The 25,595-nt window shown below is 43.5% G+C and overlaps 1 protein-coding gene across 2 annotated transcripts in view; it reads right to left on the bottom strand.

Moving 5' to 3' along the window:
- Positions 1-428: 428 nt before the first annotated feature.
- The window catches only part of NPR3 (natriuretic peptide receptor 3), a 66,292-nt gene continuing 41,125 nt past the window's right edge, over positions 429-25,595 (bottom strand). The window contains exons 4-8 of one of the 2 annotated variants that reach the window (XM_081231511.1): positions 12,913-13,048; positions 6,969-7,063; positions 4,660-4,795; positions 3,062-3,149; positions 429-2,052 (exon numbers count right to left, since the gene is read on the bottom strand). In XM_081231511.1, the coding sequence (XP_081087637.1) occupies positions 1,941-2,052; positions 3,062-3,149; positions 4,660-4,795; positions 6,969-7,063; positions 12,913-13,048 (567 nt within the window). In that variant the 3' untranslated portion in view covers positions 429-1,940. The remainder of the gene's footprint in view (positions 2,053-3,061; positions 3,150-4,659; positions 4,796-6,968; positions 7,064-12,912; positions 13,049-25,595) is intronic. The other variant, XM_081231512.1, reaches the window with a different exon arrangement.

Genomic DNA, 25,595 nt, shown 5'->3' with positions numbered 1-25,595 from the left:
GTAGGAGTGGCGGACGCCTCCAGGGAAGCAAGCTCAGGCCAACTTCCAGGACACACGGCTCTCACTCGCCCTGCCTCATCTCCACCATTACTAGTGTGAGCCACAGCCTCCATCACTACCTAGGAATTGCTCCAATTCCGGTATTCCCCTATTTTCTCAAACTGCCCTGTTTTCCTCCTATAGATGGTCTTTTCCAGACATTAAGATAATTTTTTTTTTTTTTTCTTTTTGCGGTATGCGGGCCTCTCACTGTTGTGGTCTCTCCCGTTGCGGAGCACAGGCTCCGGACGCGCAGGCCCAGAGGCCATGGCTCACGGGCCCAGCCGCTCCGCGGCATATGGGATCCTCCCAGACCGGGGCACGAACCCGTATCCCCTGCATCGGCAGGCGGACTCTCAACCACTGCGCCACCAGGGAGGCCCTAAGATAATTTTTAAAACTATTTTCCAGCTGATCAAAACATTATTGAGGAAAGACCTTTGTGACGTCATGATAAGATGGTACACTGATCTGGCAACTTCCCATTCTTCCCTCACCGTCTATTTTCTCCACAAATTATACATGAAAGCGGCAACCTGAGTTTAAACCCATGAGCAGAGTACTAGGCACAAAGTAGGGATTTGGTATATACTTATTCAACCCTGTCCAAATTCCTCATATCCCCACCCCTGTTACATGGGTTATTAGTGGATGACTGCAAGCCTCTCTGGAGTTTACTAAAAGGGAAGATAGTAGCTATTTAGATTCCCTCTTTTAACCAAAATCATCATTGTGAATTTTGGCAAAATGTCATTTATTAAATGTATCGTTTCTGTGCTACTGTCAAGTTCTAACTCTGTAAAGTTCTTCTTGAGAAAAAAAGGACCGCCTCCCTTTTATAAAACCTGACTTAATTCTATTAAATTTCATCCTTGGTCGTGATACTCATCACTGGCCAGAACTGGAAGGAGTCTATCACTAAAACGAGTTGCATTTAAAACAGGTAAATTGATGTATTCCTGTAGAGTCTATAATCTGAATACATTTCCAGATCTCTGTAATTAAAGCAGCAATTCGTATTGGGCTACAGCCACGGGGAAGAGGAAAACACGGAGAAAAAGAGAGGCATCTTTCATCATTATTGGTTTGTTGTACACTTTACCCATGCTTTTAAAATATAAGTGAAATTTAATCTTCAAAATGAAAAAATAGACACATTTTCTAATAGTAAAATATAAGATTAAAATACTTAAAAATAAAGTGTTAGTGTGAAATAGGGCTTTTTTATATTAAAAAATGAAACCTCTTAGATTTGCTTTTCTTGTATAAATCCTCTTAACTTATTAATAGTTGCAACTTTCCAGAGTAGCTTTCATGAGATGCTGAAGGAGATGGGGGGCAGGGGGGGATTCTTTTTCGAGATATGAAGTCAGGACCTGAATGTATACATCGGACAGAGAAGTTTTCAACTTCAGATCTGTCCACCAGCACTACACAAAGGAATGATGTATTTCCTACCTTGAGATTTTTCATTACGTTTTCTTCTTCTTGGGGTTAAATTCTTTTCAAGAATATTCTACTTGTAAAAATTATTTTATTCTAGCTATAAAACATTTCATTTAAGAAAAACACATTTTATAGCCTTGCATAAAATCCCCACAAAAGCCATCAAGATATGGAGACATCAGACCTTCAAAACATAAATCTGATCATGTGCCCTTGAAAAAGTATGAACATTTAACAAAGTGACGTTATATTCTTATATTTGTTTGTCATGAGATGAAAGGCTGGGAGGCATATGGCAATTAATAACAGTTCCTGAGCTTCTGAAGAAATTTTACAACGAAATGACTAACTGCTTAAAAGAATGAGTTTTTCAAGAGCGCCCCTTCTGTTCCATTGATGTCTTTCATCCCATTTATCTCCTTAAAGAATCTCAAGCCAAAAGAATAGGCTTCCTTTTAAGCCACCGAAAAATGGGATCTGATGGAATCTTCCCGTAACTCCCGATGTTTTCCAACGTTGCTTTCTTCTTGCTGGTTTCGCCTCTCAATGGTTATTCTGTATTTTTTCCTGGGTAAAGGGAAAGTGAATGTAGTAATAAAACCTCGCTTGGCTACAAAATACTATGGTTTCTCTTACAAAGAATGCCCTCAAGGGACATCTGGGTTTGGGTTAATAAATGAGAAGTGACACAATATGAAACCCTGGTCAAAGATTAAAGTAGTGTGCCCTAAGGCATTGTGCCCTTATTCAAGGAGGAAAATTGGCCTGCTTTCCCAGATGCCATAGAACAAGCCTTCCCCTTCTTCCCTGGGTGCCTCGTGGGTTAGGTCTTGTCTATTCTGCCACAGAAGCTCTCCCCAGCTCCCAGGATATGCCCTAGATAAAGATCAGATGAAGCGTACAGGAATACAATTGTCCCCACAAAGAGTCACATACACCCGGAGTTTCAGTTCCATGCAGAAATGAAAAAACTCATGGTCCGCTGACTTAAGAATAAGCCATAAACTCAACCACCAAGGATTGCAAAGGAATGAACAGGTCTCAAGATGCGAAACTATCGGTATCTTGAACACACATAAATATTACAACTTTACAAGACTCGGGACTTAACCACAGTGGTCACTAAGCATGTGGGTTCTCAAATACTGAGCACAGACGTCCTGAGAACATAGGCTGCTTGGAGCCACTACGTCCTCTACAGAAGGTGAGCCCAGCACCTGCTTCTAAACTGGAGGAAGCCAGAGACTGGGGAAGTTGATTCTCCCTTTGTCCAGATTCCCTCTCCACTTTCGCATGTGGTGGGTGGTAGGAATGGGGTCAGAATATTTGTGAGCCAAGGACAGCATTGGCTCTGTGGCCCATGGTGGGGGCAATAGAAACCCTGACCCACTGCCTGGTATGCTAACCCACTGACCATCAAACCAGCGTCACACCAAAGGAATGGCTCAGTTCTTCTCACCACATGCTTTTTGGGTAAGAGCAAGAGAGGCACAGGTCACAAGGAGGATCGTTCAAAGGCAAGTGGCAAAGGCAATTAAGGGGAGTGAATTTTAAAACTTTATAAAGTGGTCCTAACCTGAAAAAGTAGAAGGCCATTAGCAAACCAGCTCCTAGTAAGGCTCCCACAACAATTCCTGTCACCGCTGACTCTTCTAGGCCACCTGCTTGAAAAAGAAACAGAGATAATCTGAGTTCATGTTGAGAAATAGCTAGAAATCCCTCATTCTGACGTTTCAGTCATTGAAAACTTTCATTCATTGGAAGATGTTTCTCAATTTCCCACTTGGGGCAAATTTTCCAATTTTCCTTTCTTTTTGAGAACTATTTTCTAGGGGATCCTGTTCATTGTTGTGGCAGTGGTGGCTGTGGTTTGGTTTTGGGTTTTGGGGTTTTTTACCAAGTGCAAAGCTCAAAAAGCACTTAAGAAAATACTAGATGAATGACTGTTACAAAAAAAAAAAAGTGAGCACAGTGGGAATAAAGCAGGTTCAAGGAGGAATTGAAGAAAACTGGAAACTGAAGTTTTCAGATCTAGCCACACTCTTGAGATTACAGTCAGAGAAGACAACCATGCGGACCATGGGACTGAGCCGGCTCTTCTCATTTTCAGTGTCACTTGGATGGTGACACTTCCAAGTGCTGGAAGATTTGGTGAGAAAATTCACTGGGTCAATGTTTTGTTTTTAGATGTTCTCTCACCAAAGCCAGAGTTTCATGTCAAAATGTCTTATATAACTTTGTGAAAATGTAACAGTTTGAAACAATCAAGTTCAGTAGTGTCCCAGTTATTATATAAAAATGATAAATAGCTAGCTTGTGTAGAAAGAGTTTAGGACACAGTCTTATATGCATTCGTATTTAATCCTCAAAGCAGTCCTTTCGTTTTACATATGAGAAAACTGGGGCTTAAAGAAATGGAAGGAATGCTCCTGGGTTCACAAAACCAGTAAGTGACAACGGTGGGATTCCAAATCCAGGCCCAATAACTCCAGAGACTGTGTTCTTAACATATTTCTGCCTTATGCCTTCCCGTAATTATTGCACATACACAAACACCTCACAGGTTAAAGACTGTTCCCAAGACATAAGGAGCACACATACATTAGCCTAAAGTGAACAAGTTCCCTGAAAGGTCGATACTCACTTTGCCTTCCCTCAGTAGTTTATCAAAGGGTCTCGCTAAAGCAATGATTTCCAACCATTTTCCTACTTTTAAGCTCCTTATGAGACCCTCCACTTGCTTCTATGTTTATGACAAGGCTGCTCATAAATAACAGATTTCACACTTATTTGCCAATTTGTAAATTTTCAGGTGCTTAAGGGACACTGGTTCTGAGGGATAAGAGGATAAATACAAACTTTGAAACAAGGGATGAATAAGTGAGTGACATTTAGTATTTGATATTTTAATCTTCCCTAAAAGTGTAAACCTCAAATACTAAGAAATTATAGGAAGAGATGTAAAAATAGGGAGATGCCTTCTACCATTTTGGAAAAGAATAGAAGGGAAGAAGGACCTAGAAGCCTCTGCTGAAGGCAGATGCCAGTTTGTGAATTGTTCCCATGGGTTTTACCATATCAGAAACAGTAATCTGCACTTTCAGGGCATGACCCCTGCATTATACTGATACCATAGATGATGAAACACAGAACGAATTAAGTCTCTAAACTTACATGCTTTGCAAGGAGAGCTGTTTGTGTGCTCCACCATTCTGGTTTCATCTATTCTCAGCTTTAAAGGTCCCCAAGGATATTTGACATTCGGCCGCATTTCAAAACGACCTTCTTTTCCAAAGTAATCACCAATAACCTATATAAAGGCAAAAAATATATACATATACACACTGAAAGGTCAGAGTTATCTGGTTCCAAAGGAGGCACAGAGTGGGCTCCTCTGTCCTTCACATTGACTACAATGGTGTGTTTCTGAGGACTTTGTAGGTCAAGATTTGCAGGCGCCAACAGCGCACTTAAGGTGAGCATAATTTATGGAGAGCGGGCTCCCCATGGCAGGGAAGGTGGATATACAGAAAGCAATAAGCTGGGAAGGCATGGCTTTTCCCCTGCTCACGGGAGAGGGTGCTGCTTCTCCCACCTGCCACAGAGCAGCCCACGTGGTCAGCCATCTGTCAGGCCCAAGTTCCTTTCAGAGGTGAGTGAAGTCAGGACCCATCTTACGGGTCCCAGGCTAAGTGGGCCTCACACCACTCAATTAGCTTGGCATATAATTCAAGCATTACAGAGTGTCTTTAGGAACTTCCCACTTCACCCTCCTTTGGTTGCAAAACTATTCCCCATCCTGACTTCGGGGGTTACGTTCTCCTCTCTGATGAATTTACCCTATTTACACCCCACCTCCAAGCTGAACTCCTTTTCAATTAGTTCCTATGGCCCCTGAAAAAAATCAGTATTCTTTTATGGGTCAGTTCAAGGTTCACTCTCAGTTTCTTGTTCAACAGCCATTTCATCAGTTCCCTGAGCCCTGACCTGGAAGTACCTTCACACCCACGTTCTCGGGATCCATTTCCCTTTTGTCTGGGCACTGGCACCCTGCTCCTGAGTGGCTTGTGACACTCCCTCCCCCTCTCTCTCCTGAAGGAGGCCCAGCAAGCTCACATAGGCCATTTCATGTCAGAATGAAAAGAATTCTAGATAATCACCAAACTAACCATCCTTGGCATGTACTGAGCACATACCGAGTACTTTACACACATGCGCTCCTGAATCCTCACCACAGCCCTATCTATAAAAGACTGTTACTATCCGCCTTTTATAGAAGGGGACACTCGAATATACACAAGACCCAGACCATCGAAGAGTAAAAAACCGTGCAGTAAATGCAGCAAGTGCGGGTCCTGCCGGCTCAGCCCCTCCCACAAAGGCCAAGTATGTGTGGACTGAGGGAAGAAGAGCCAGTCCTTTATGCAGGGTCACATGAAGTGTGACAGGAGCATCAACTCTGGGTGAGATCCTTCAGAGAAGCAGAGAGGGAGCCACATAACGTGACCTGAAACACTGCATATTCCGATAATCTTTATTTATATATTTATCATGTAAAGTTTATATAGTACTTTTCTAGGTTCCATTTTATCTGGTGCTCATGATCGTCATGTGAGATCAGCAAGGGAGAGATTATGATTTCCTCATTACAGCCGAGGGAGCTGAGGCAAAGAGCTTGCACCCCAGGAAGTGTCAGAAACTCCTCTTTGTGTCCAGGGCACCCTTTTCTCTTCGTGATGCTATCCTGAAACTCCATCATCTTTTACTTTATTTATTTATTTATTTATTTGTTTGTTTGTTTGTTTATTTATTTATTTTACATCTTTATTGGAGTATGATTGTTTTACAATGCTGTTAGTTTCTGCTTTATAACAAAGTGAATCAGCTATACGTATACATATATCCCCATATCTCCTCCCTCTTGCGTCTCCCTCCCTCCCACCCTCCCTATCCCAACCCTCTAGGTGGTCACAAAGCACCGAGCTGATCTCCCTGTGCTATGTGGCTGCTTCCCACTAGCTATCTATTTTACGTTTGGTAGTGTATATATGTCCATGCCACTCTCTCGCTTTGTCACAGCTTACCCTTCCTCCATCATCTTTTGAAATACTAATGCATGTCCAGTTTGTACTCAGCCCCGCCAAAAACAATTTTTTTTTCAAATTTTTAGGGAGGAAGTAAATACACAATTTCACTTTACGTCTCTCAGCTGATGATGCTGTCCTGCATCTTAGGACTGAGGTGTGATTCTTGGCCACTTGAAAGGTAGGATTGCCCCACTTAGGATAAACGTGGAACCATTTCCTGAACTCTTCCCTGATACCCTCAACCAGAAGGAAGCCCTCTCTTGGAAACTCCCTGTGTGCAGCTCATTTTTATTTGGAGGCTGCTTTGGGGGCAGCTATTTGGACACCAGGACAAATACATTCCCTGGAATCTCAACAAGCAGAGGAGCGGCTGGGCCAGCAGTCCTGTTTGCTCACCTCCTGGGTGCCCGCCTCCGTGTCGGTCATGGCAATCACGGAGAAATCCCCGTACCGGTCTCCGCTGGCATCTATGGACACCTGCCCGGCAATACCTGGAGGATGAGATGTAAAGAACTCCAGTTGGTTACTTAAAATGCCTCTGTCTGCCAACAAAAACAAGAAAATGAATTGACAGGACTTTTTAAAACTAACTCATGCCACAGGGAATCTCATCAAACTCGGAGCATTTTTGTTGGCATTTGAAAAGACATTGTAATTTCATCTGTGTCTGCATTCCTAAATTCTTAACATTTCTCCATTTAAAAATGAAAAGAAAAAAAAACAAATGACCTTCTTTGGGGAATATGTTAAAGAAAAAAAAAAGATTAAGGCTAATCCTGAAAGCAGTATGCTTATCCCGGAGTTTTGTATTAAGTTTTTTAAAAAATGCAGAGCGAGAAGTGGAGTTGTAGTACAGTTCCTAGACTTGTCATGGGTTCACGTTATCACTGGGCAAACATTATAAAAGAAAACCCATTCCAGGCCCAGGACTCAGTGAATGTGCTTGCCTATGGGCTCCTTGGACGCCCAGGAGAGCAAAGGGCCTGCTTCGCAGGTCATGGGAGCCAAGAGCAAAGATGAGCTAGTTTTATCGCACTTGTGTTCATTCATTCATTGTTTTGGGGGTTTTGTTTCTGTCTTCCAGTTTAATGGAGATGTAACTGACATATCTCACTGTGTGGGTTTCAAGTGTACAGCATAAAGGTTTGACTTACAGATACTGTGAAATGAGTTTGACATTCATCATCTCATATAGTTACAATAAAGCATTCCTTGTTTATCCAGTGATAACTAGGGGCTGAATTTAATGCTGAGGCAAAGACGATCTGGACACAGTGTCTGCTCAAGAGAGAGGCAGCCTGGACAAGGGGTTTATTTTGGTGGTGCTGGAATCCAACTGCCTGCATCTGAATCCCAGCTTTCACATTTCCTAGCCTATGACCTTGGGCAAGGATTTAGCCCACTGAGCCTCAGTCTCCAGGACTGTAAAAGAGGCATAGTAGTAGCTCCCTGCCAAGAGGCTGCTGAAAAGATTAAGTGAGCTAAAATAGGTAAAGTACTTTCAACATGGGTTTAAGAGAAGTCGGTGGTTTTCTTCTTTTGTTATTACTTCTATCGCTATGCCTGGAATCTGGGAGAGGACATTCTGACTATGCCCACACCACTCAGAGGAGGAGCTGGCACATCTAGTTGGAGACTCCTGGGGGACTCAGTAAAAGAGCAGGTCTTTTATAGGAATGTTGGTGAAGCCTCTGATTCAGACAAGCAGCCAGCAGAGTGTGGGAGTGTTCTAGGCAGAAAGGCAGCCCTGTTAGTATTTGCAAAGACACAAAAGCTGAAAGGAACCCAAGGGATGGTGAGGTTTTGGGTGAGGTGGCCCATGTGTATGGAAGGGAACAGTGAGATGTAAAGCTGGAACAGCTGGAACAGGGTGGCCAGAGCATGGAGGGCCTTGAGTGCCACACAAAGGATTTGGATTTACTTTGGTGAGCAATGGTGGCTTACAGCAGCTAATCAATAAAAGCAAATATGTATATACTATTAGTTGATATTAAATATGTCTATATTGGGCTTCCCTGGTGGCGCAGTGGTTGAGAGTCCGCCTGCCGATGCAGGGGACACGGGTTTGTGCCCCAGTCTGGGAAGATCCCACATGCCGCGGAGCGGCTGGGTCCGTGAGCCTTGGCCGTTGAGCCTGCGCGTCCAGAGCCTGCGCATCCGGAGCCTGTGCTCCGCAACGGGAGAGGCCACAACAGTGAGAGGCCCACATACCGCCAAAAAAAAAAAAAAAAAAAAAAATGTCTATATTGCAATTTTCATTAACTAAGAGAATTTATATGTCAGCCACATTCTAAGTATTTGTTTTCTTTCAATTTAAACTGTGGCAAAGTTCAGTGTAATTCTTAATTGGCACCTCTACCGATGTGGTTCTCTCCGGAAGTAAAATGAATGTCTGGGAAAAGGGATCCCAAGGGAGAGCTCCATCCTCTAGTGTGGTTTGGAGAGGGCAAGTATTTGGGTTTACTGTCCTCTGGGTTGCTGTTTGAAGGCCCACTGATTTTTCCAGACTTTGGTCTACTTTGCCAGAAACAGAATGGAGCTACTATTCATCTTGATTTCTTTGTCTTCTTAACATAGACTGATTACAAAGGATACACCTATCTCAAGCTAGCTTATCCTTGACAGTCTATACAACTTTTAAGTAATTAATGTCATTTAAATATATATACATTTATCTGCAAACATATTGGCTGTCCAAAACCATATGCCGTTCTGTTCAGAGGTGTTTATGATGGTGTGTTCTGCTACGTGTTTTGCAGAGTATTTTATAAGGCAAGGTGGCCCTAGTAATCCAAGACCTCATTACACTTTAAGCTATTACAATTCTCCCAATAAATGGGGTGTGAACCCTCAGGGTGGCCAATTATCAAGTGAGACTTCACCTGAGAGTATTGTACATAAGGTGAGATCGTCAGGCTGACAGCAGAATTTTCCTGTACATAAATAATGAGACTTTCCACCCTCATTTCTATTGGCCTGTAGCAGAGCTCAAGGTTTGAGCCACAGTCCTATTTACCTTGTCACTCTGATCTCTCACACAGAGAGGAAATTCAGCTTCTTCCCAGGCATTTATTGAAAGCCTTGAGATTTGGTCATAGGTTTAACCGTAATGAAATCCAAATCTGTCAAATAACGTCCAGAGTATTTTTCCCTTGACAACTTTATGGTCACTTACAGTGACCATTAAAATTTAAATTGTTTTTAATTTTAGGACAGTTGGGGATTTTTTTATAGTTCTTTTGGGGGCTACCCTCAGATTGATCATTGTTTAGCAAATAAAATGGGCTCTTCAAACACTTCAAGGTCAAAACTTACCTTGGCTTCAATTATCTTTACATTTGGACAAATGAGATTCTACGTTTAGACTGAACTATACAGTTGATTGTTTTGGGACTCATTTCATATTGCCTGTGTAGACCCAGCCCTAGAATGGAAGCATCAGGTTGGCCTATGGGAAAATTTAGTCCATGCCCTCTAAACAACACTGAGTTCCAGCCATTGTGGGCACCTGCCCTTCCCTTAACAACCTCCCTCAGATGACCAAGAGCAAATGACTACGTCGTGTAGTGAAGAGTAACTAGGAACAGGATGTGGCCTACCAAGGTCATGTTCACATATGCCGGTTTCTTAGTGCACAGGACACAACTTCTGGGAAATTTGCCTCAGTCCTAATATGCCCCCTGACTTATCCTATTGGATTCCAACTCCTCAGCTGAAGCAGTCAGAGGTTGAGCAAGATAATCCTGGAGGCTTATTTTATTCATTCATGTCCTACAATCTGTCCAAAGTTAAAGCAGATGTCACTCTAGTTTTGAGTAAGATGTGGCATCCACTGAAACCACCAAGGAGAAATGAAATCCACCAAATGTCACCATAGCTGTTGCCCAGACAACTCTCGCTGGAACTTGACCTCTCTGTACCATCCTACCCTTTCTAATAACCAAGGGCAAGACGAGGCAGTGGAGTGGATGGGAGTCCCAAGGGAAAAAAAATATGTGCCCCAAATCTAGCCTTGATAAATACATATAGGCATAGCCCCAGTGCATTAAAGGGCTCAAAGGATGAGTTGGCATGATGCAGAACTGAAAGGGTCTTTGTCAGTCATCAGCTAGTCCAACCCCCTTAGTACTGGTGACAAACAAGAAGCCCAAAGGACTGAGGTCACAGCCAGTGGCTAGGTTGTGGGTTTCCTGACCTCTGGTCAGTGACCTATATGGCAGTGGCCCTCAGATGATACCCACCAGCATACTACAGTTTATTTTCCTCAGCCCCCAGAAAGCCCCCATCTAAAAAAGACTCAATACAGATCCTGACCCTCGACACCCTCTGGTGGCTTTCCATCTCACTCAGGTGGAAACTCAAGGTCCTCAGTGCAGCTTCCAGGCCCACAGGATCTGGACGCACTACCTCTGACTCTGGCTACCATCACACTGTGGCTCACATACTACTGCAGCCACACCGGGCTCCTTGCTCTTACGGGGGCCCTCAGCACTCTCCAGATGATACACTCAGGGTCTCTGCGTTTGCTGCTGCTTCTGGAATATTCTCTCGTAAACATCTACATAATTTCTTTCACTACTCTGAGGTCTCTACTCAACCACCGCTTATCAGAAAGACCTTCCCCGACAACTCTATTTAAATTAGCAGTCCTACCACACCCCTCCCTTCCCTTTCCAGTTCTCTAACCTGCTTTACTTTATAGCCCCTGAAGTGGTGTATTTATTCATTTATCACCAGTTCCCCCTACTACCATGGAGGTCAGTTGATTGCAGGGAATTTCTTTTTTTTTTTTTTTTTTTTTTTTTTTTGTGGTACGCGGGCCTCTCACTGTTGTGGCCTCTCCTGTTGCGGAGCACAGGCTCCGGACGCGCAGGCCCAGCGGCCATGGCTCACGGGACCTGCCGCTCCGCGGCATATGGGATCCTCCCGGGCCGGGGCACGAACCCGCGTCCCCTGCATCGGCAGGCGGACTCCCAACCACTGCGCCACCAGGGAAGCCCGGGAATTTCTTTAGTTCACTGCTGAATCCTCAGCACCTTGACCGGTGCCTGGCACATAGTAAGTGCTCAAGAATATCTGCTGAATGAGTGAATGAGTGAATACGAAGTTGCTATCCGCAGGGCTCCAGCAGCTGGATCATTCTCATACTGAGTCTTATGTTCATTTTTTTTTGACTGATGGGGAGGTGAGAGGAAACTAGCATTCCACATGCTGTTAACAAGAATATGGACTGGTAGACCTTTCTGGAAGATATTTGGCAATACCTAATGCACTTTAAAAGGTACCAACATACTTTTGGACCCAGATAGGCCATGACTAAGAATGTTCCCTATTGGATGTACTCACAAAAATTCATCAAGATGTGTAAGATCATAATAGCATTTTGCATAATAGCAAAAACTGTAAACAACTGAAGTGCCCATCAATAGGAGACTGGTTAAAGAAATACTTGTACAGCCAAACAGTGGAAAAATATGGAACCATCATTTAAAAATGTGCTGAATCTATGAGCGCTCATATGGAAAATTCTTCTACTTGACATACAAGTGAAAAAGCTAAGATGAGGAATGGCATTCATAGTATGACCCTTTTGTGTAAATTTTTTAGATAAGATATACAAATGCATATGTGTTGGCAGAAGGCATAAAATATTTTTAGGCTGAATCATAGGAAATTGTTAATAGTGATTACACTGGGGACAGGGGACTAGGGTGTGAAGGGAAAACTTTCACTTTTCATTTTGTACATTTTTGTAGCATTCAAATTTTCCAGCCAAGAATGGTCTCATTCTTGTACAATGTTTAAATGTCAACAGAGATTGCTTGAGTGATGAGAGGACGAGCCACTTTTTTGTTGTTGTTGTCCTTATACTTCTCTGTTCTTAAGCAACAGCTAGTATTCAACATTTTAAAAAATAAAATACAAGCAGAGAGCTCAAATGGACCTCCTTATCATCTCAAAGCCCCCAGTTTTGAACAGAGGAATGTATATCTGGGATTATTCCTTTTAAAACTGATCACAGAACTCTTCACAAACTATTTGTTGTGAATGAGGCTTGTGATTAATTTTAAGAAGCCTAGAGTTGTCATCTAGTAATCAGGAGACAAGGCAATTCCTATTTCAGTGGGACTCTTTCAAAGCACTTTCACAAGCTTTATCTCATTTAATTTTCACAACAAGCCTGTGAAGTGGGTTGATTTTGACTTATTATCCTTTTTCTACAGCTGAGAAAAGTAAGACACTGGCAAGGTCCCAAAGTTGTACGAGAGAAAAACAGAACCAGGAAAGAAGCAGCTTGATCAGCTGCAGAGTGTTGTTGCCTTGTAGACTGAAACCTCACCTTCAAATGTTCTGTTCCAAGTCTGCTGGATAATTTTCCCTCCATCCTTCTTACTGTAACCAGCTCTGAGTACTTCATGTAAAGCCAGGACGTAGAGGAGGATGGCATCATGGAATCCTTCAACAAACATGTTAACCTGGAAAGGAAAGCCCAGCTGGGTGAGCCCAGACAACAAATGACTCACATTCGGGAATAATGTGGGCAAATCCAAGTGGTTAACAAGTTAGACTCGAGGCCCATAAGCGATGGCAGAGGTGTGCAAAAGAGTAGCTAACAAGACTCATGCCACAATTGTCCTGGCACTGGCTTAGTCAGGAAAACCCTTCCCCCATTTGGGAGTTTGGAGAGCAGACAAGATATTACAGAAGTCAAGAACATTGTACCTGTGGGCCAGGTTAAGTATTCCAGGTGCATCAGCCTTTGCCCATAGATGCCTCTGCACACGTGCCCTCCTTCTTCCCACATCTGCTCTCTACCTCAAGCCAGCTAGAGTCCAACCTTCCCCCTGAGCTCTTCTCCATCTTCACCAGCCCCTGCGATCTCCATGCTCTGAATGTGGAGCATGGCTAGAAAAACAGTAGGGATCCATTCATTCATATTCAAATACTACTGAACGCCTAGTAGAGCGCAAAGGGGGCAAAGAGGAATGGACGCCACCATCCCTGCCTGCCCAGCATTTCTGTCCTCTCCTCTACCAGCATCAACATCTCAGTTTCTCTTTCCAATTTGTGTTCTGAGTAGTTCCAGGGCATCTGACCACTCCCTACCTCCAGTCCCTGCCAGGCTCCAAGGACAAGAATGGAAACAGGCCATTGGTTTATCTCAGTTGAGTCCTGGCTCAAGTAAGATAACCCTTGCGCTCAGAAACATAACAACTTCATGTGAAATTGGAGAAGTCACTTAATCCTTCTGAGCCTTGTGTCCTTCTATAAGCACCATTTGGCAAGTTCTGATACCACATTTAAACCCACTGTAACATTCATTGAACATGAACTGAGCAAATACAATCTTGAAACACTTAGTAGCTTATAGATTAGGTATAAGAGTACCCCCAAATTCCAGCCTTCTTATTTCAGAAGAAAGCATCAAGAATGGAATTCCATGCAGCAGAGTGAATTGGGCATCCCACAGACAACCACGGTGAGGCATTGAGAGAGGCATTCCTGCCCCAGTCCTAGAAAGAGACCCCGGAGGAAGAGAGCCACCTGGTTCAAATACACAAACATTCACAGAAGACATGGCTCAACGTCCAGTTCTTCTTGGCCTCATCCCACCCTGAAGGACAATAAGTCCTGTTTGCATCAGAGGAGTGAATATTTTGGAATTGCCAAAGCCTAGTGCTGAGAGGCAGGCTAGAATAATGGTTAAAGAGCCTGGGCTCGCTACCCAGCTCTGCCACTTCCTGGCTGTGTTTTTGCACCACTCTGGGTCTCAGTTTTCCCCATCTGGAAAATGAGGAAAATATTTGTGCCTGTCTCAAGGGGTTGCTGTCATGTTTAAGTGAACTAATAGATGTAAAATATGTAAAAGTCAGCACTCCCTGTTAGCTTTTGTTGTTATTGTCTAGAGACAGAGAATTATAAACTTAGGAATCCTGCTTAGCTTCTAATTCCTAAGAGCAGTGTTCAAAAAATAAGGGATCTGGGCTTCCCTGGTGGTGCAGTGGTTGAGAGTCTGCCTGCCGATGCAGGGGACATGGGTTTGTGCCCCAGTCTGGGAAGATCCCACATGCTGTGGAGCGGCTGGGCCCGTGAGCCATGGCCGCTGAGCCTGCACATCCGGAGCCTGTGCTCTGCAACAGGAGAGTCCACAACAGTGAGAGGCCCGCGTACAGCAAAAAAAAAAAAAAAAAAAAAAAAGAGGGATCTACTTACTATTACAACATATCTCATTGACCCACTTTACACTTAATGGAAACTAAGCCTCCTTGCTCATGCTTTCATATTCCAAACAGTTCTCTTCCACAAAGTCACGTCCTTAATTCCACCCAACTGCGATGAGTGCAGCCCAAGCTAGTCAATTCCACTGACCCTCTGGGAAAGGCAGAGGACAGAAGAGTGTGGTTTACAGGAGACCCCTCAGTTAGCTGCTAGACCCAGAGTCTAATCCTGGCCCTGACATGTTAGTTGATCTCTCTAGTCTTCAATATCCTTATCGACTAAATGGGGGTTTAGTATCTACTCATCTCATAGAGCTCTTCTGGGGATTAAATGAACAAGTGCATGTAAAACATCTAAAACAGTTCTTGGGACTGTGAAAGCAAATGGTAGACATTAGCTCTTACTCTTAGCCATCAAGCTTAAGTCTCAGAGTCATTATTTTTTTAGGCAAAGCAGAATGGTATAGAAATAAAATCTACTAGTCAAAGATAATTTTCTGCTGATTGTGCTATGCTAATTCAATTTTCCAGAGGAATATGAAATTTTCACTTAGGCCACAAAGTCATCATGGCTTGAGAAAGTAGCATGCTGATGAGTTAATGAGTTTTAATGAGTGGACTTTAGCTGTGTAACTTAATCCTCAGGCCACAATAAATCTAATTTTTCAAAAGATCAATCTTCCCTTTGATAATTGTAGAAAAACCACCCTGCTACAGAGGGAAGTATCATAGAATCATGGAATATGGGAATCATAAGATGCTTTTGAAAAGCCCTGGTCCGATCCACTCCTTACTTTGAGAACCTGAAGACATCGCTCACCTGCCATCTCCCTGCATTTTGTAAGTGAGAGTTGTTCCATCTATAGTCCTTGTTCTGAGGGAGCCTAAGACAGCCCCTACTTAGACTGTGAAGTACCAACTGCTGGACACCACCTGTCCACCTCTCTCCCTCCTCCTCCTCAAAATCCTAACCCCGGGCTGCCATGCTGCCATTGGCCACCCGAAGCACTGGACACGTGTCCCAGCACCACCCTCTGTCTGGCTCTTGAGCTTCCTTCCTTCTTGATATGCCCTCTGAGCTGCCCCCTTTACAATCAGGATGGGAAGAATAATTATCTGGCTGAAAAACATGAACTTGGATGACTTCTGTCCTAACAGGCTTAATGATAGAAGAGAATAGATAGGCTCTCAATACATGCCCGCGTCCGAAAACTCATTTTACCTGGGTTTGCAAATGAATCGCAAAATTTACCTTCTTTCCTCTCAAAGTGGCTGTGTCTCCCTCTCCTGCCAAAATTAGCAGGAGAGCTGCTGACCCCCACTGAGGTTCACTCACACCCCAGCCCGCTGCAGGGGATGTTTAATAACACCTACCTCATAGGACCTCAAGCCAGAAGCAAAACCCCAGAGGCCCTCTTTTCTCTAGGAGAACATTCTCACATCCACACGTGTTTTTTAATAGGAGGAAAGCCCATTAGCATATTATAGACACTGAAAATTGGAAGTGCCAATTTAAAAAAAATGAGGGAGAAAAATAAATCCAGAGTATTAAGTTGTCTTTGGAACACTTTCCGCTGGCCCCCAGGCTGAAAGGAACGAGGTCATCTGGTCCATCCCCCCCGCCTCTGGCCAGAACAACACTGGGACTTCAAAATCCTGCCTGATAGATCAGGCGGTGGTTACTAAAGGAAGAAAACAGCATTCCCTCTTATGACCGATCTGTTCTAGTAGTAAGCCTCATTTCTAAACGGAAAGCCCTTCCTTACTGTCATTAGCCATGAGTCTTCCTTAAATTCCTAAATGCAGCCATTCCCCTGCTCGATGGCAGAGTTAAGAGAACAAATATAGTTCATGAGCCCTAGGAGTTTCGTCTCCACCAAACAGCACCGCCGCCCCCCACTGGCGCATAAATGGACTCCACACAAGGCAGCTGGTGAAGTCGACCCCCGTGAGGGACCAGCTCCAGGATGATAATGATTTGTGCTGTGCATCAAAGTGTCTATAGTTCAAACAAGTTGGAAATCGTTCACCATCTTCCGCTCATTCTGAGGAGTTTGCCCAGAACAAGGAAGCATGCTCTCCCATCATTTCGTCTCAGTTCCCTTGATTTTGTCCTCTGGTGCTGGCCAGTGGCACCTATTCCACGTAAAAGAAAGCCATTTTTGTCTTTGGCCTTTCTCCCTGATAGCACCTGTCAGCCATGTCTGTTTGTTAGTGTGGTTTCTTCTTAATTCTCTATCATGGGAAAAGCTGAATACAAATCTAGTTCTTTTCCAAAGCGGACCCACAGATATAGAGAACAAACCAGTGGCTACCAGTGGGGAGAGGGAAGGAGGGAGGAGCAACATAGGAATAGGGGATTAAGAGGTACAAACAATTAGGTATAAAATAAGCTACAAAGATACATTGTACAATGTGGGGAATATAGCCAGTATTTTATAATAACTATTAATGGCATATAACCTTTAAAAATCATGAACCACTATATTATACACCAGTAACTTATATAATATTGTACATCAGCTATACTTCAATTAAAAAAAAAAAAAGAAATCTAGTTCTTTTTTAACTGAGCATAAAGAGTTGCCATTCCTGACATGGCTCCTATCTGTGACAGTGAGCAGAGTCTTTCTCATTTCTCTTTGGGGAGACAAATTCATAGGTGAATTCCTCAATGCCTGTGCTCCAAACAAGACAGCAGAGAATGCTACATGCCTCAGCTGTTCTTGTAAAGTGAGAGTGGACAACCCAGCACTAATCTCGCTCCCAGAGTCGTCTGGATATCTGAGAAAGCCTGTAAAGCTCTCAGATGGAGACTAGTGGGAGAAAGCTACCAAAGTTAAGCACAAGGCTAGGCTATCCCAGGGCTTCGCTTGTAGTATTCACATGTACTCAAGCATATCGTAAGGTGGTTCTGTCTTTCTCACCGCAAACCAACAGTTCCAAATGCAAATCAGGAAAGCAGAGGGTTTGGGGCAGTGTTTCTTAAGAGTCTTTTGAAAAGACATGACCCTTAACGTCCCCATCAGTTAAAGGGGAGGTCAGGGACAAGGACATTTTGATGGCAGGCAGATAAGAGGAGAGATGGTCCAGGACCTTCCTCTCCCTATCACAGCAGAAACAGTGGCAGCTTCATCTTGAATTATTAGTAATAAGACCCTGAAAATGAACCTTGTCCTGCCCTCCTAGGCCACTGGAGATGGTAGACACAGAAGAAAGTGGCCTGGCCATGCTGCATGGGAAGGCCGAAGGTTAGAGGACATTATGCATTTGATGAACACTGCACACATGACCTCCATACAATAAAAATATAGATCCTATTTGTTTTCATTCCATTTTCTTTTGAATCATAAAATTTTAAATCTACAATATAGAGTAACAACAGCAGGAACTTCCATAAATCAAGTGATATCACCAATTCAACATCAAAATAGGGGTTCTCACTCTTATTGGCATACACCCCAATGTCTGCTCTTCTATACTGGGCCTGCCTTCATGGAATTCACACTTGGTCACTTGCTGACTTAGTTTAGCCTTGAGGAAAGTGAAGTTGAAAACTTTTACCCTTATCCTAGTAACTCCGAGGAAATGCAAAGGGCAAGTGTCTTACCAACAGTCAGGCAGCAGCCCTGGGAGAGAGCCAGGGTCCAGCCCTGTGCTTGGCCGAAGAATTGCCATATTGTCTGGCAGACTTCTTTGGGGTGGGGATGGGCCCTAAGTTGCCCAAATGACTGTCTCCATCCCAGGCTTAGCCCTGCCCCTATAGTAATGCCCTAGACTGGGAAACTAACTTGGGTCTCCTAGCCTAAAGTGTGGCTGCCTACACATAGAAGCAGATTTTTTTCTCTCTCTCATCACCTAAAACAAAATGGATCATTAAACAAAAGCAGTCCTGGGAAGATCATTAAGTCAAGTTCTGACCCCTCAGGTGTCTCCCACGCTACCACAATCGGCTGCCCTTCTAATGATGGGGACAGAAGTGCAGGCTGCACACAGGTGTCACGGTGCCGGTAGACGGCATCCACTTACATGAGGCAACCTCAGCCAGGAGAGCCGCCCCGAGAAACGAGGTGGAGGAGAACTCTGTGGAACTGGACTCCTGGAATTAGTGGGTGTGGAGCACAAGCAGGAGAATGACTTTTTTAAATTCTCCCAGTGCTCATACAGGGAATTTGGTCATCTGATACATGTGCCCTTTGAATGTGTCCCACACACACGTCATATAAGGTTGCTTCTCATCACCTATCACTCTTGAAGGCTTAGTTGAGAAATGCACATACCTAATGACATAATCGTCTCTGGCTTTCAGATGATCAGGTGAGCAATGTCTGTCCTTGACCTTGATGTCCCACCAGTGCCCGACCAGATGTGCCTCCGGAAAACCTGGGGACCCGACCCCCACAGACTGCTCTGGACACTTGCTGGCCTTCTTTCCAGGGGTCTATGTTCCTGTCAGGCACAATGTCGAGGTGGGTAAACACACACACCAAACCCAAGGGGGAAGGGCCGAGGCAGGAAGCGAGTGCCCTGCTCACTCTGCTGGACGGTGAGGCAGCCCCAAGACTGCAAGTGGGGTGATCAAGCCAGAGTGAGATGGAGACCGGGGGACACAGGGGGACAATTTCTGGCCTCACTCCTTCTGAAAGGCCAAAATCAGAAGAAGCATGTAGACTCTACTTTATCTACCTTGACGACATCCTTGAAAGCTGATCCTGAGAACTTCACATAGCTTTCCTTAAATTTCTTGAGTCACCTGGAGATGTGATTACAAGGGAGAAATAAACCAAAATCTAGGCTTTGTATAAGGATGACTTTTTTTTTTCATTTCTGTCTTGTGTCTTAAAATGAAACCTCTCCTTCTTATACAAGCAGTTTCAAGGTGTGGTGAGGACTGAGTTAAGATCCAGAAGCCCAACTCCCAGTTCAAGCAGCACTGGTTTATTCACTCACTGTGAACAGTCAGCAGCTTAATTTAGTTCAATTCTTAATTCAGAGTTTCCGAAGCTGGATTCCATACAGCAGCAGCATTCCTTAAAACGTTAAGATATGGCTCTAGAAATAGCACTATCATGGTTAAACAGGTTTACAAAATGTTAGATTGAACAAAGTCAAGCAGTTCTCTTTACTTCCAGGTATTAACCATGATATTGAACATCTCCTATACTCTAGGAGCTGAACTTAATAGAATTTAAGTTCTACTGTGTTTAGTCCTTACAAAACCTTCATAGATGGACACTGTTATTTTCCTGTAAGAGACACTCTGACTAACATCCTAAACAGAACCGAGAGATCTTTGCCGATGGATGGGGTCAAAACTGCAGAAAATGTTGGGTGGGCAAGTTCTTAAGTAGGGGTTCAAACCAGGCTTGCCTAATTATGATGTCTATCCAACTGGCACATATGTTCAGCCAGCTAAGGTTGTAAAACAGCTTTGTGCTCTGGTTTCTTCTTCTAACCGGCTAATAGTTGGGGAGTTCTACAAGTTGAACGCGTAGGCTGGAAAGACCAGTGAGGGTCTATAAAAGAGAAGACTAACAATGTACTTGAAGATGAGGGAGGGACAGAACCCGCACCTAGAGACGGAATGAGAGGGCAGAAGATGGAAGAAGAAAAGAGGAGAGGGGACATGAGGCAACACACTAACTGTTAAGCAGATATTTAAACCAGCAGCTCAGATCAAGTGAATCAGGATTTCTGACTCAGCTAAAGTGGCCTTTGCCCCATCTGTGAATAAAAAGGCCTATTAAACTTATTAATCCCACTTCTGGGTATATATCTGAAGGAACTGAAGTCAGTGTCTGGAAGAGATAACTGCACTCTGTTCATGGCATCATTATTCACAATAGCCAAGCTATGGAAACAACTGTGTCCACTGGCAGATGAACAATTAAAGGAAAGGTGTGAGAGAGACAGATAGAATTTTAAAGAAAAGGTGTGAGAGAGACAGATAGAATTTAGTCATAAAAAAATATGGAAATCCTGCCATTTGTGACAACATGGATGAATCTGGAGGGCGTTATGCTAAGTAAAATAAGCCATACAGAGAAAGACAATGCTATATGATCTCACCTGTGTGGAATCTAAAAAAGTCAGATTCATAGAAAAAGACAGTTGAATGGTGGTTGCCAGAGGCTGGAGAGTGGGAGGAATGGGGAGATGTTGGTAAAAGGGTAAAAACTTTCAGTTATAAGATGAATAAGCTCTGGGGCTCTGATGTACAGCATGGTGACTATTGTTAACAATACTGTATTGTATACATGTAATTTACTAAGAGAGTAAATCTTAAAATGTTCTCACCACCAGAAAATGAAAATAGAAAAGGTATGAGGTGATGGTGTGTTAACTAACCGTATTGTGGTAATCACTTCACAATGTATACATACAACAAATCACTATGTTGTACACCTTAAATTTATGTGACTTCATTTGTCAATTATAGCCCATTAAAGATGTGGGGGGAGGAGAGTGGTTGCTTATGGGGGTAGAAACTGATTGGAAAGGGACATGAGGAAACTGCATGTGGTCATGCAAATCTCCTATATCTTAACAGGAGTAGTAGTTGCATGGACATACACATTTATCAGAGGTGATCAAATAGCACAATCAAGAGCTATGGATTTCATTGTGTATAAATTTTACTTAAAGAAAATAATAAACTTATCTTTGAGATACATATTAAAATGCTTACGATGACACAAGGATGCCTTAGATTTGCTTCAGAATTACGGGGGCCTAGGGGTAAGGGTGAGAAAGAAGTTAGAGATGAAATTAGACTGACTTGGTTAATTATTGAAGCTGAGTGATGAGGACACGGAGTTTCACATACTGTGCTCTCCATTTTTGTATGTATTTAAAATTTCCCATAATAAAAATTTTCTTATTTCCCTAAATGAATATCCCAAGTCTGGAAAATTGTGGAAAACTTTCCACAGTAACTTCTATAAGAACATATGAAAATACATAATCATAAGGTCAACATTCATATTTTGTCCAGTCCAGTTCTGTTTTCTATCATTGAACTAAATTCATTTTTAATTTTTAAATGAATAATTCTTTAAAGGTATTTGTATATCTCAAATATCAACTTTAAAGAATAGGGCCTCACACCAAAAGATCAACACACTCTGAATCCCATTTGGGATGCAGCATAATGAACTGATCTAAATCATTCTGGAACCCATGTTAAGACAGCCTTTGGAAAATATGCACGTAATGAGTTTCATATGCTTACTAACTACCAGGAAAAATAGTCATTCCTTGTCATTATCCTGAAAGTATCCCTTCAGGTCTACTGATCGAGAATTCAGTTAAGTCTTCAGATTTCAAGAAATGCCCCATGGTCTTCACAAGGTTGGATGGTGCAACATTTCAAAGAGATTGATCTTTTTTTTTTTTTGCGGTACGCAGGCCTCTCACTGTTGTGGCCTCTCCCGTTGCGGAGCACAGGCTCCAGACGCACAGGTTCAGCGGTCATGGCTCACGGCTCACGGGCCTAGCCGCTCCACGGCATGTGGGATCTTCCCGGACCGGGGCACGAACCCGTGTCCCCTGCATCGGTAGGCAGACTCTCAACCACTGCGCCACCAGGGAAGCCCTGAGATTGATCTTTTTAAGTCTATTTCCTAAGAAAATTGTTTCACTTCCTTGGGCAATTAAAAGATACTCTATTTCTTTTTAAAAACATTTAGGGCTAACATATGCTACTAATGTGAGGAGACTCGTTTCTCTTAAGAAAGTTACCAGAATTATGCAGAGTACTCTAGATGCAGATGTATCATGATTCTGAATCATGGATAGAATGACACTGAGCTTCATAAATATATTGGCCACAATACAAGAGAGACCCTTGGGTTCACATCTTAGGGAGATGCATCATTTTAACCTCACAGGCATTCTTAACAGCCTAAAAGAATTACAGAATCACAAGTTTACAACTCAAAGGGAATTTAGAGCTCATATAGTCCAACCAGCATATTGTGTAAATGAGAAGCTGAAGCCTGAAATAGTTGCCTGATTCACTCAACGTTGCACAGTTAGTAAGAATAGAGCTGCGACTGGAACTCAAGTCTCCTGGCTCCAAATCAGTACCTGCATCATCAGTGTTGATTTGTCTATCAAGCAAGGCACCTCCTTAAAGACCAAATTCACACCCAAGGATAGAGCATCAATATGAGTTCTCTAACATGTATAAGATTTCCAAGATGTTATATGCACATCAAGAGAGAGAAAAAAAGAACGAAGAAGTTTGTCCTAGCAAACACATTTTTAGTTAACTGTCAGGAAAGTATAATCAAAGGAGGGGGGAGAAAAGGTGATATTGTATACCAGATTGTTTAAGTTAGCTCCAGGTTCCCTTTAACAAAATGTAAATTGACCAAAAGGCTTAATCTGTTTAAGCCCACTGCTCGTAAAGTCAATTCATCATTATTTAAGGATCTGCTATATCTTTTTTTTTTTTTTTTTTTGCGGTATGCGGGCCTCTCACTGTTGTGGCCTCTCCCGTTGCGGAGCACAGGCTCCGGATGCGCAGGCTCAGCGGCCATGGTTCACGGATCCAGCCTTTCCGCGGCATGTGGGATCCTCCCGGACCGGGGCACGAACCCGTGTCCCCTGAATCGGCAGGCGGACTCTCAACCACTGCGCCATCAAGGAAGCCCCTGCTATATCTTTTTTAAGAGCTGAGGCACAGAACTTAAAGGGGAAAAATTCTAATCAGAGGCTCTGTTCTCAAAGAGCTAAGACGTCAAAAATCCTATGTCAGGGGCTTCCCTGGTGGCACAGTGGTTGAGAGTCTGCCAGCCAATGCAGGGGACACGGGTTCGAACCCTGGTCTGGGAGGGTCCCACGTGCTGCGGAGCAACTGAGCCCGTGCACCACAGCTACTGAGCCTGCGCGTCTGGAGTCTGTGCTCCGCAACAGGAGAGGCCGCCACAGTGAGAGGCCCACGCACCGCAATGAAGAGTGGTCCCCGCTTGCCGCAACTAGAGAAAGCCCTCGCACAGAACCGAAGCCCCAACACAGCCAAAAATAAATTAATTAATTTAAAAAAAAAAGAATAATCTTTAGAAAAAAATCCTATGTCAAATATCACTGTCATGTGATGCAAGGACCCTCCCTCACTCCCAGGGCATAATGAATGCATTAAGGAGGTTGGCAGTCAGCTCACATTCTTCCTCTCCACCCACATTATTGCATTCGTACTGAACCATTTCAATCTCCCTGGGCATTATCCATTCATTGAACATTGAACATTGAATATTTCATCTCCACTGAACTTCATCAATTCACTCTCATGCACATACCCTAGGCCAAAGCTTCTCAGAACTGTGCACACAGTTCACCTGCAAATCTTGTTCAAATGCAGATTCTGATTCAGCAGGTCTGAGGGACAGAGCGCTACACCTCCTCGTTTCTACAGTCTCCCAGGTGATGCTGATGCCGCTGGTCCATAGACCACCCTTTGAGTAGCAAAGATCTTGTCATCACCCAGAAGTGCTCTACTTTCAAAGTCCTTGAGAATCTCTTTTTGACTACAGTCTCCTACTTTCTACGTTCTTCTCCGTGCAGAATAAGTTCTTTGAACTCGGAGCTCCACCCTCCTTGACTCCCCCTCTAGGCTTGGTCCAGCAGAGCTCAGAATGGAGCAGTTCTGAGTGAAAGGATGAGGCAGGTAGACACAGTGTTATTCAGGCAGAGGTGCCCGTGGGCAATTGGAACTCGGGGCCTGCCACTCAAAGACAGGCTGGAGTTGGAGATAGAAATTTAGGTGTTATCCACATCAAGATGAACATCCTACCCAGGCGAGGGGATGTGCTGCCCAGAAAGTGTTTAGAGAAGAAAAAGGGCCAAGGAAAGAATCTGGGAAACACTAATATTTGTGGAGCAAGGGGAAAAGGGGAGTCATGAAAGGAGACCAGGAAAGTCCACAATGTAGGCAGAGAACTTAGACACGGTGGTGTCTTGGCAGCCAAGGGAGGAGCAAATTTCAAAAATGAGAGACCTTTCCAAACTCCTCCTCTGCAAAATCCCCTCATTCAAGCCAGGTGATTTTGCTCACTATTCCCTAAATGTGTCTACTGCCTCCTTCTTCTAAGCTGGGATTCCCTATATTGGCCTCTCTGAGGAGGCTCTTCTGTACCCAGCTCTTCTTACCCATCCTTCAAGAGCCACCCACACAAGTGATGAATTGTCCTCACAGGACACAGTGCCTTGCCTGAAGGAGGCACTCAGTAAGTGTGCAATGGCGGGCATACAGGTTCAATGAACAACCATCTGCAGGCTTAACTGTATGCCTGGTGATACACAGGGTCAAATGATCAACAAAAACTCACGTGCATCTAGAGGGCATACGTGCTGTATCTGAAATCTGTTCTGCCCAAGAAATTCTTAAACACAGGGTTACCATAAATATACTGCTAGTATATTTCAGTCACTGCTGAGTTACGAAAAGGGAAAATGGCCCCAAATTGAAATGAATGTAGTTTGTAGAGCAACAATGGGCAAATTAGAGTGCCAATCTGATGCAGGACTATTTACTTATAAATGAAATCTCTTTAAGATCTTTAGGATAGGGTGCAAACAGAGCTGGCTGACTTCAGTGATTTAGTAATTATCCCACATAGAGATAACGGTAAAGGAAATAATACAGGTCCCCAAATTTAGGTCAATTGTTAAATTGTTCATTATACACACACAAATTCTCTGCTCACCTCCTCCCTATCTGTAAACCACAGTCTGTGGGAGCAAGATTTTTAGAACCAGGACTTCCCTGGTGGCGCAGTGGTTAAGAATCCGCCTGCCAGTG

This window comes from Mesoplodon bidens (assembly GCF_964165515.1).
Source record: "Mesoplodon bidens genome assembly, chromosome: 4".
NCBI classification, from domain to species: Eukaryota; Metazoa; Chordata; class Mammalia; order Artiodactyla; family Ziphiidae; genus Mesoplodon; species Mesoplodon bidens.
The sequence above is the reverse complement of the archived record's forward strand: the minus strand, read 5'-3'. Positions and strand labels throughout refer to the sequence as shown.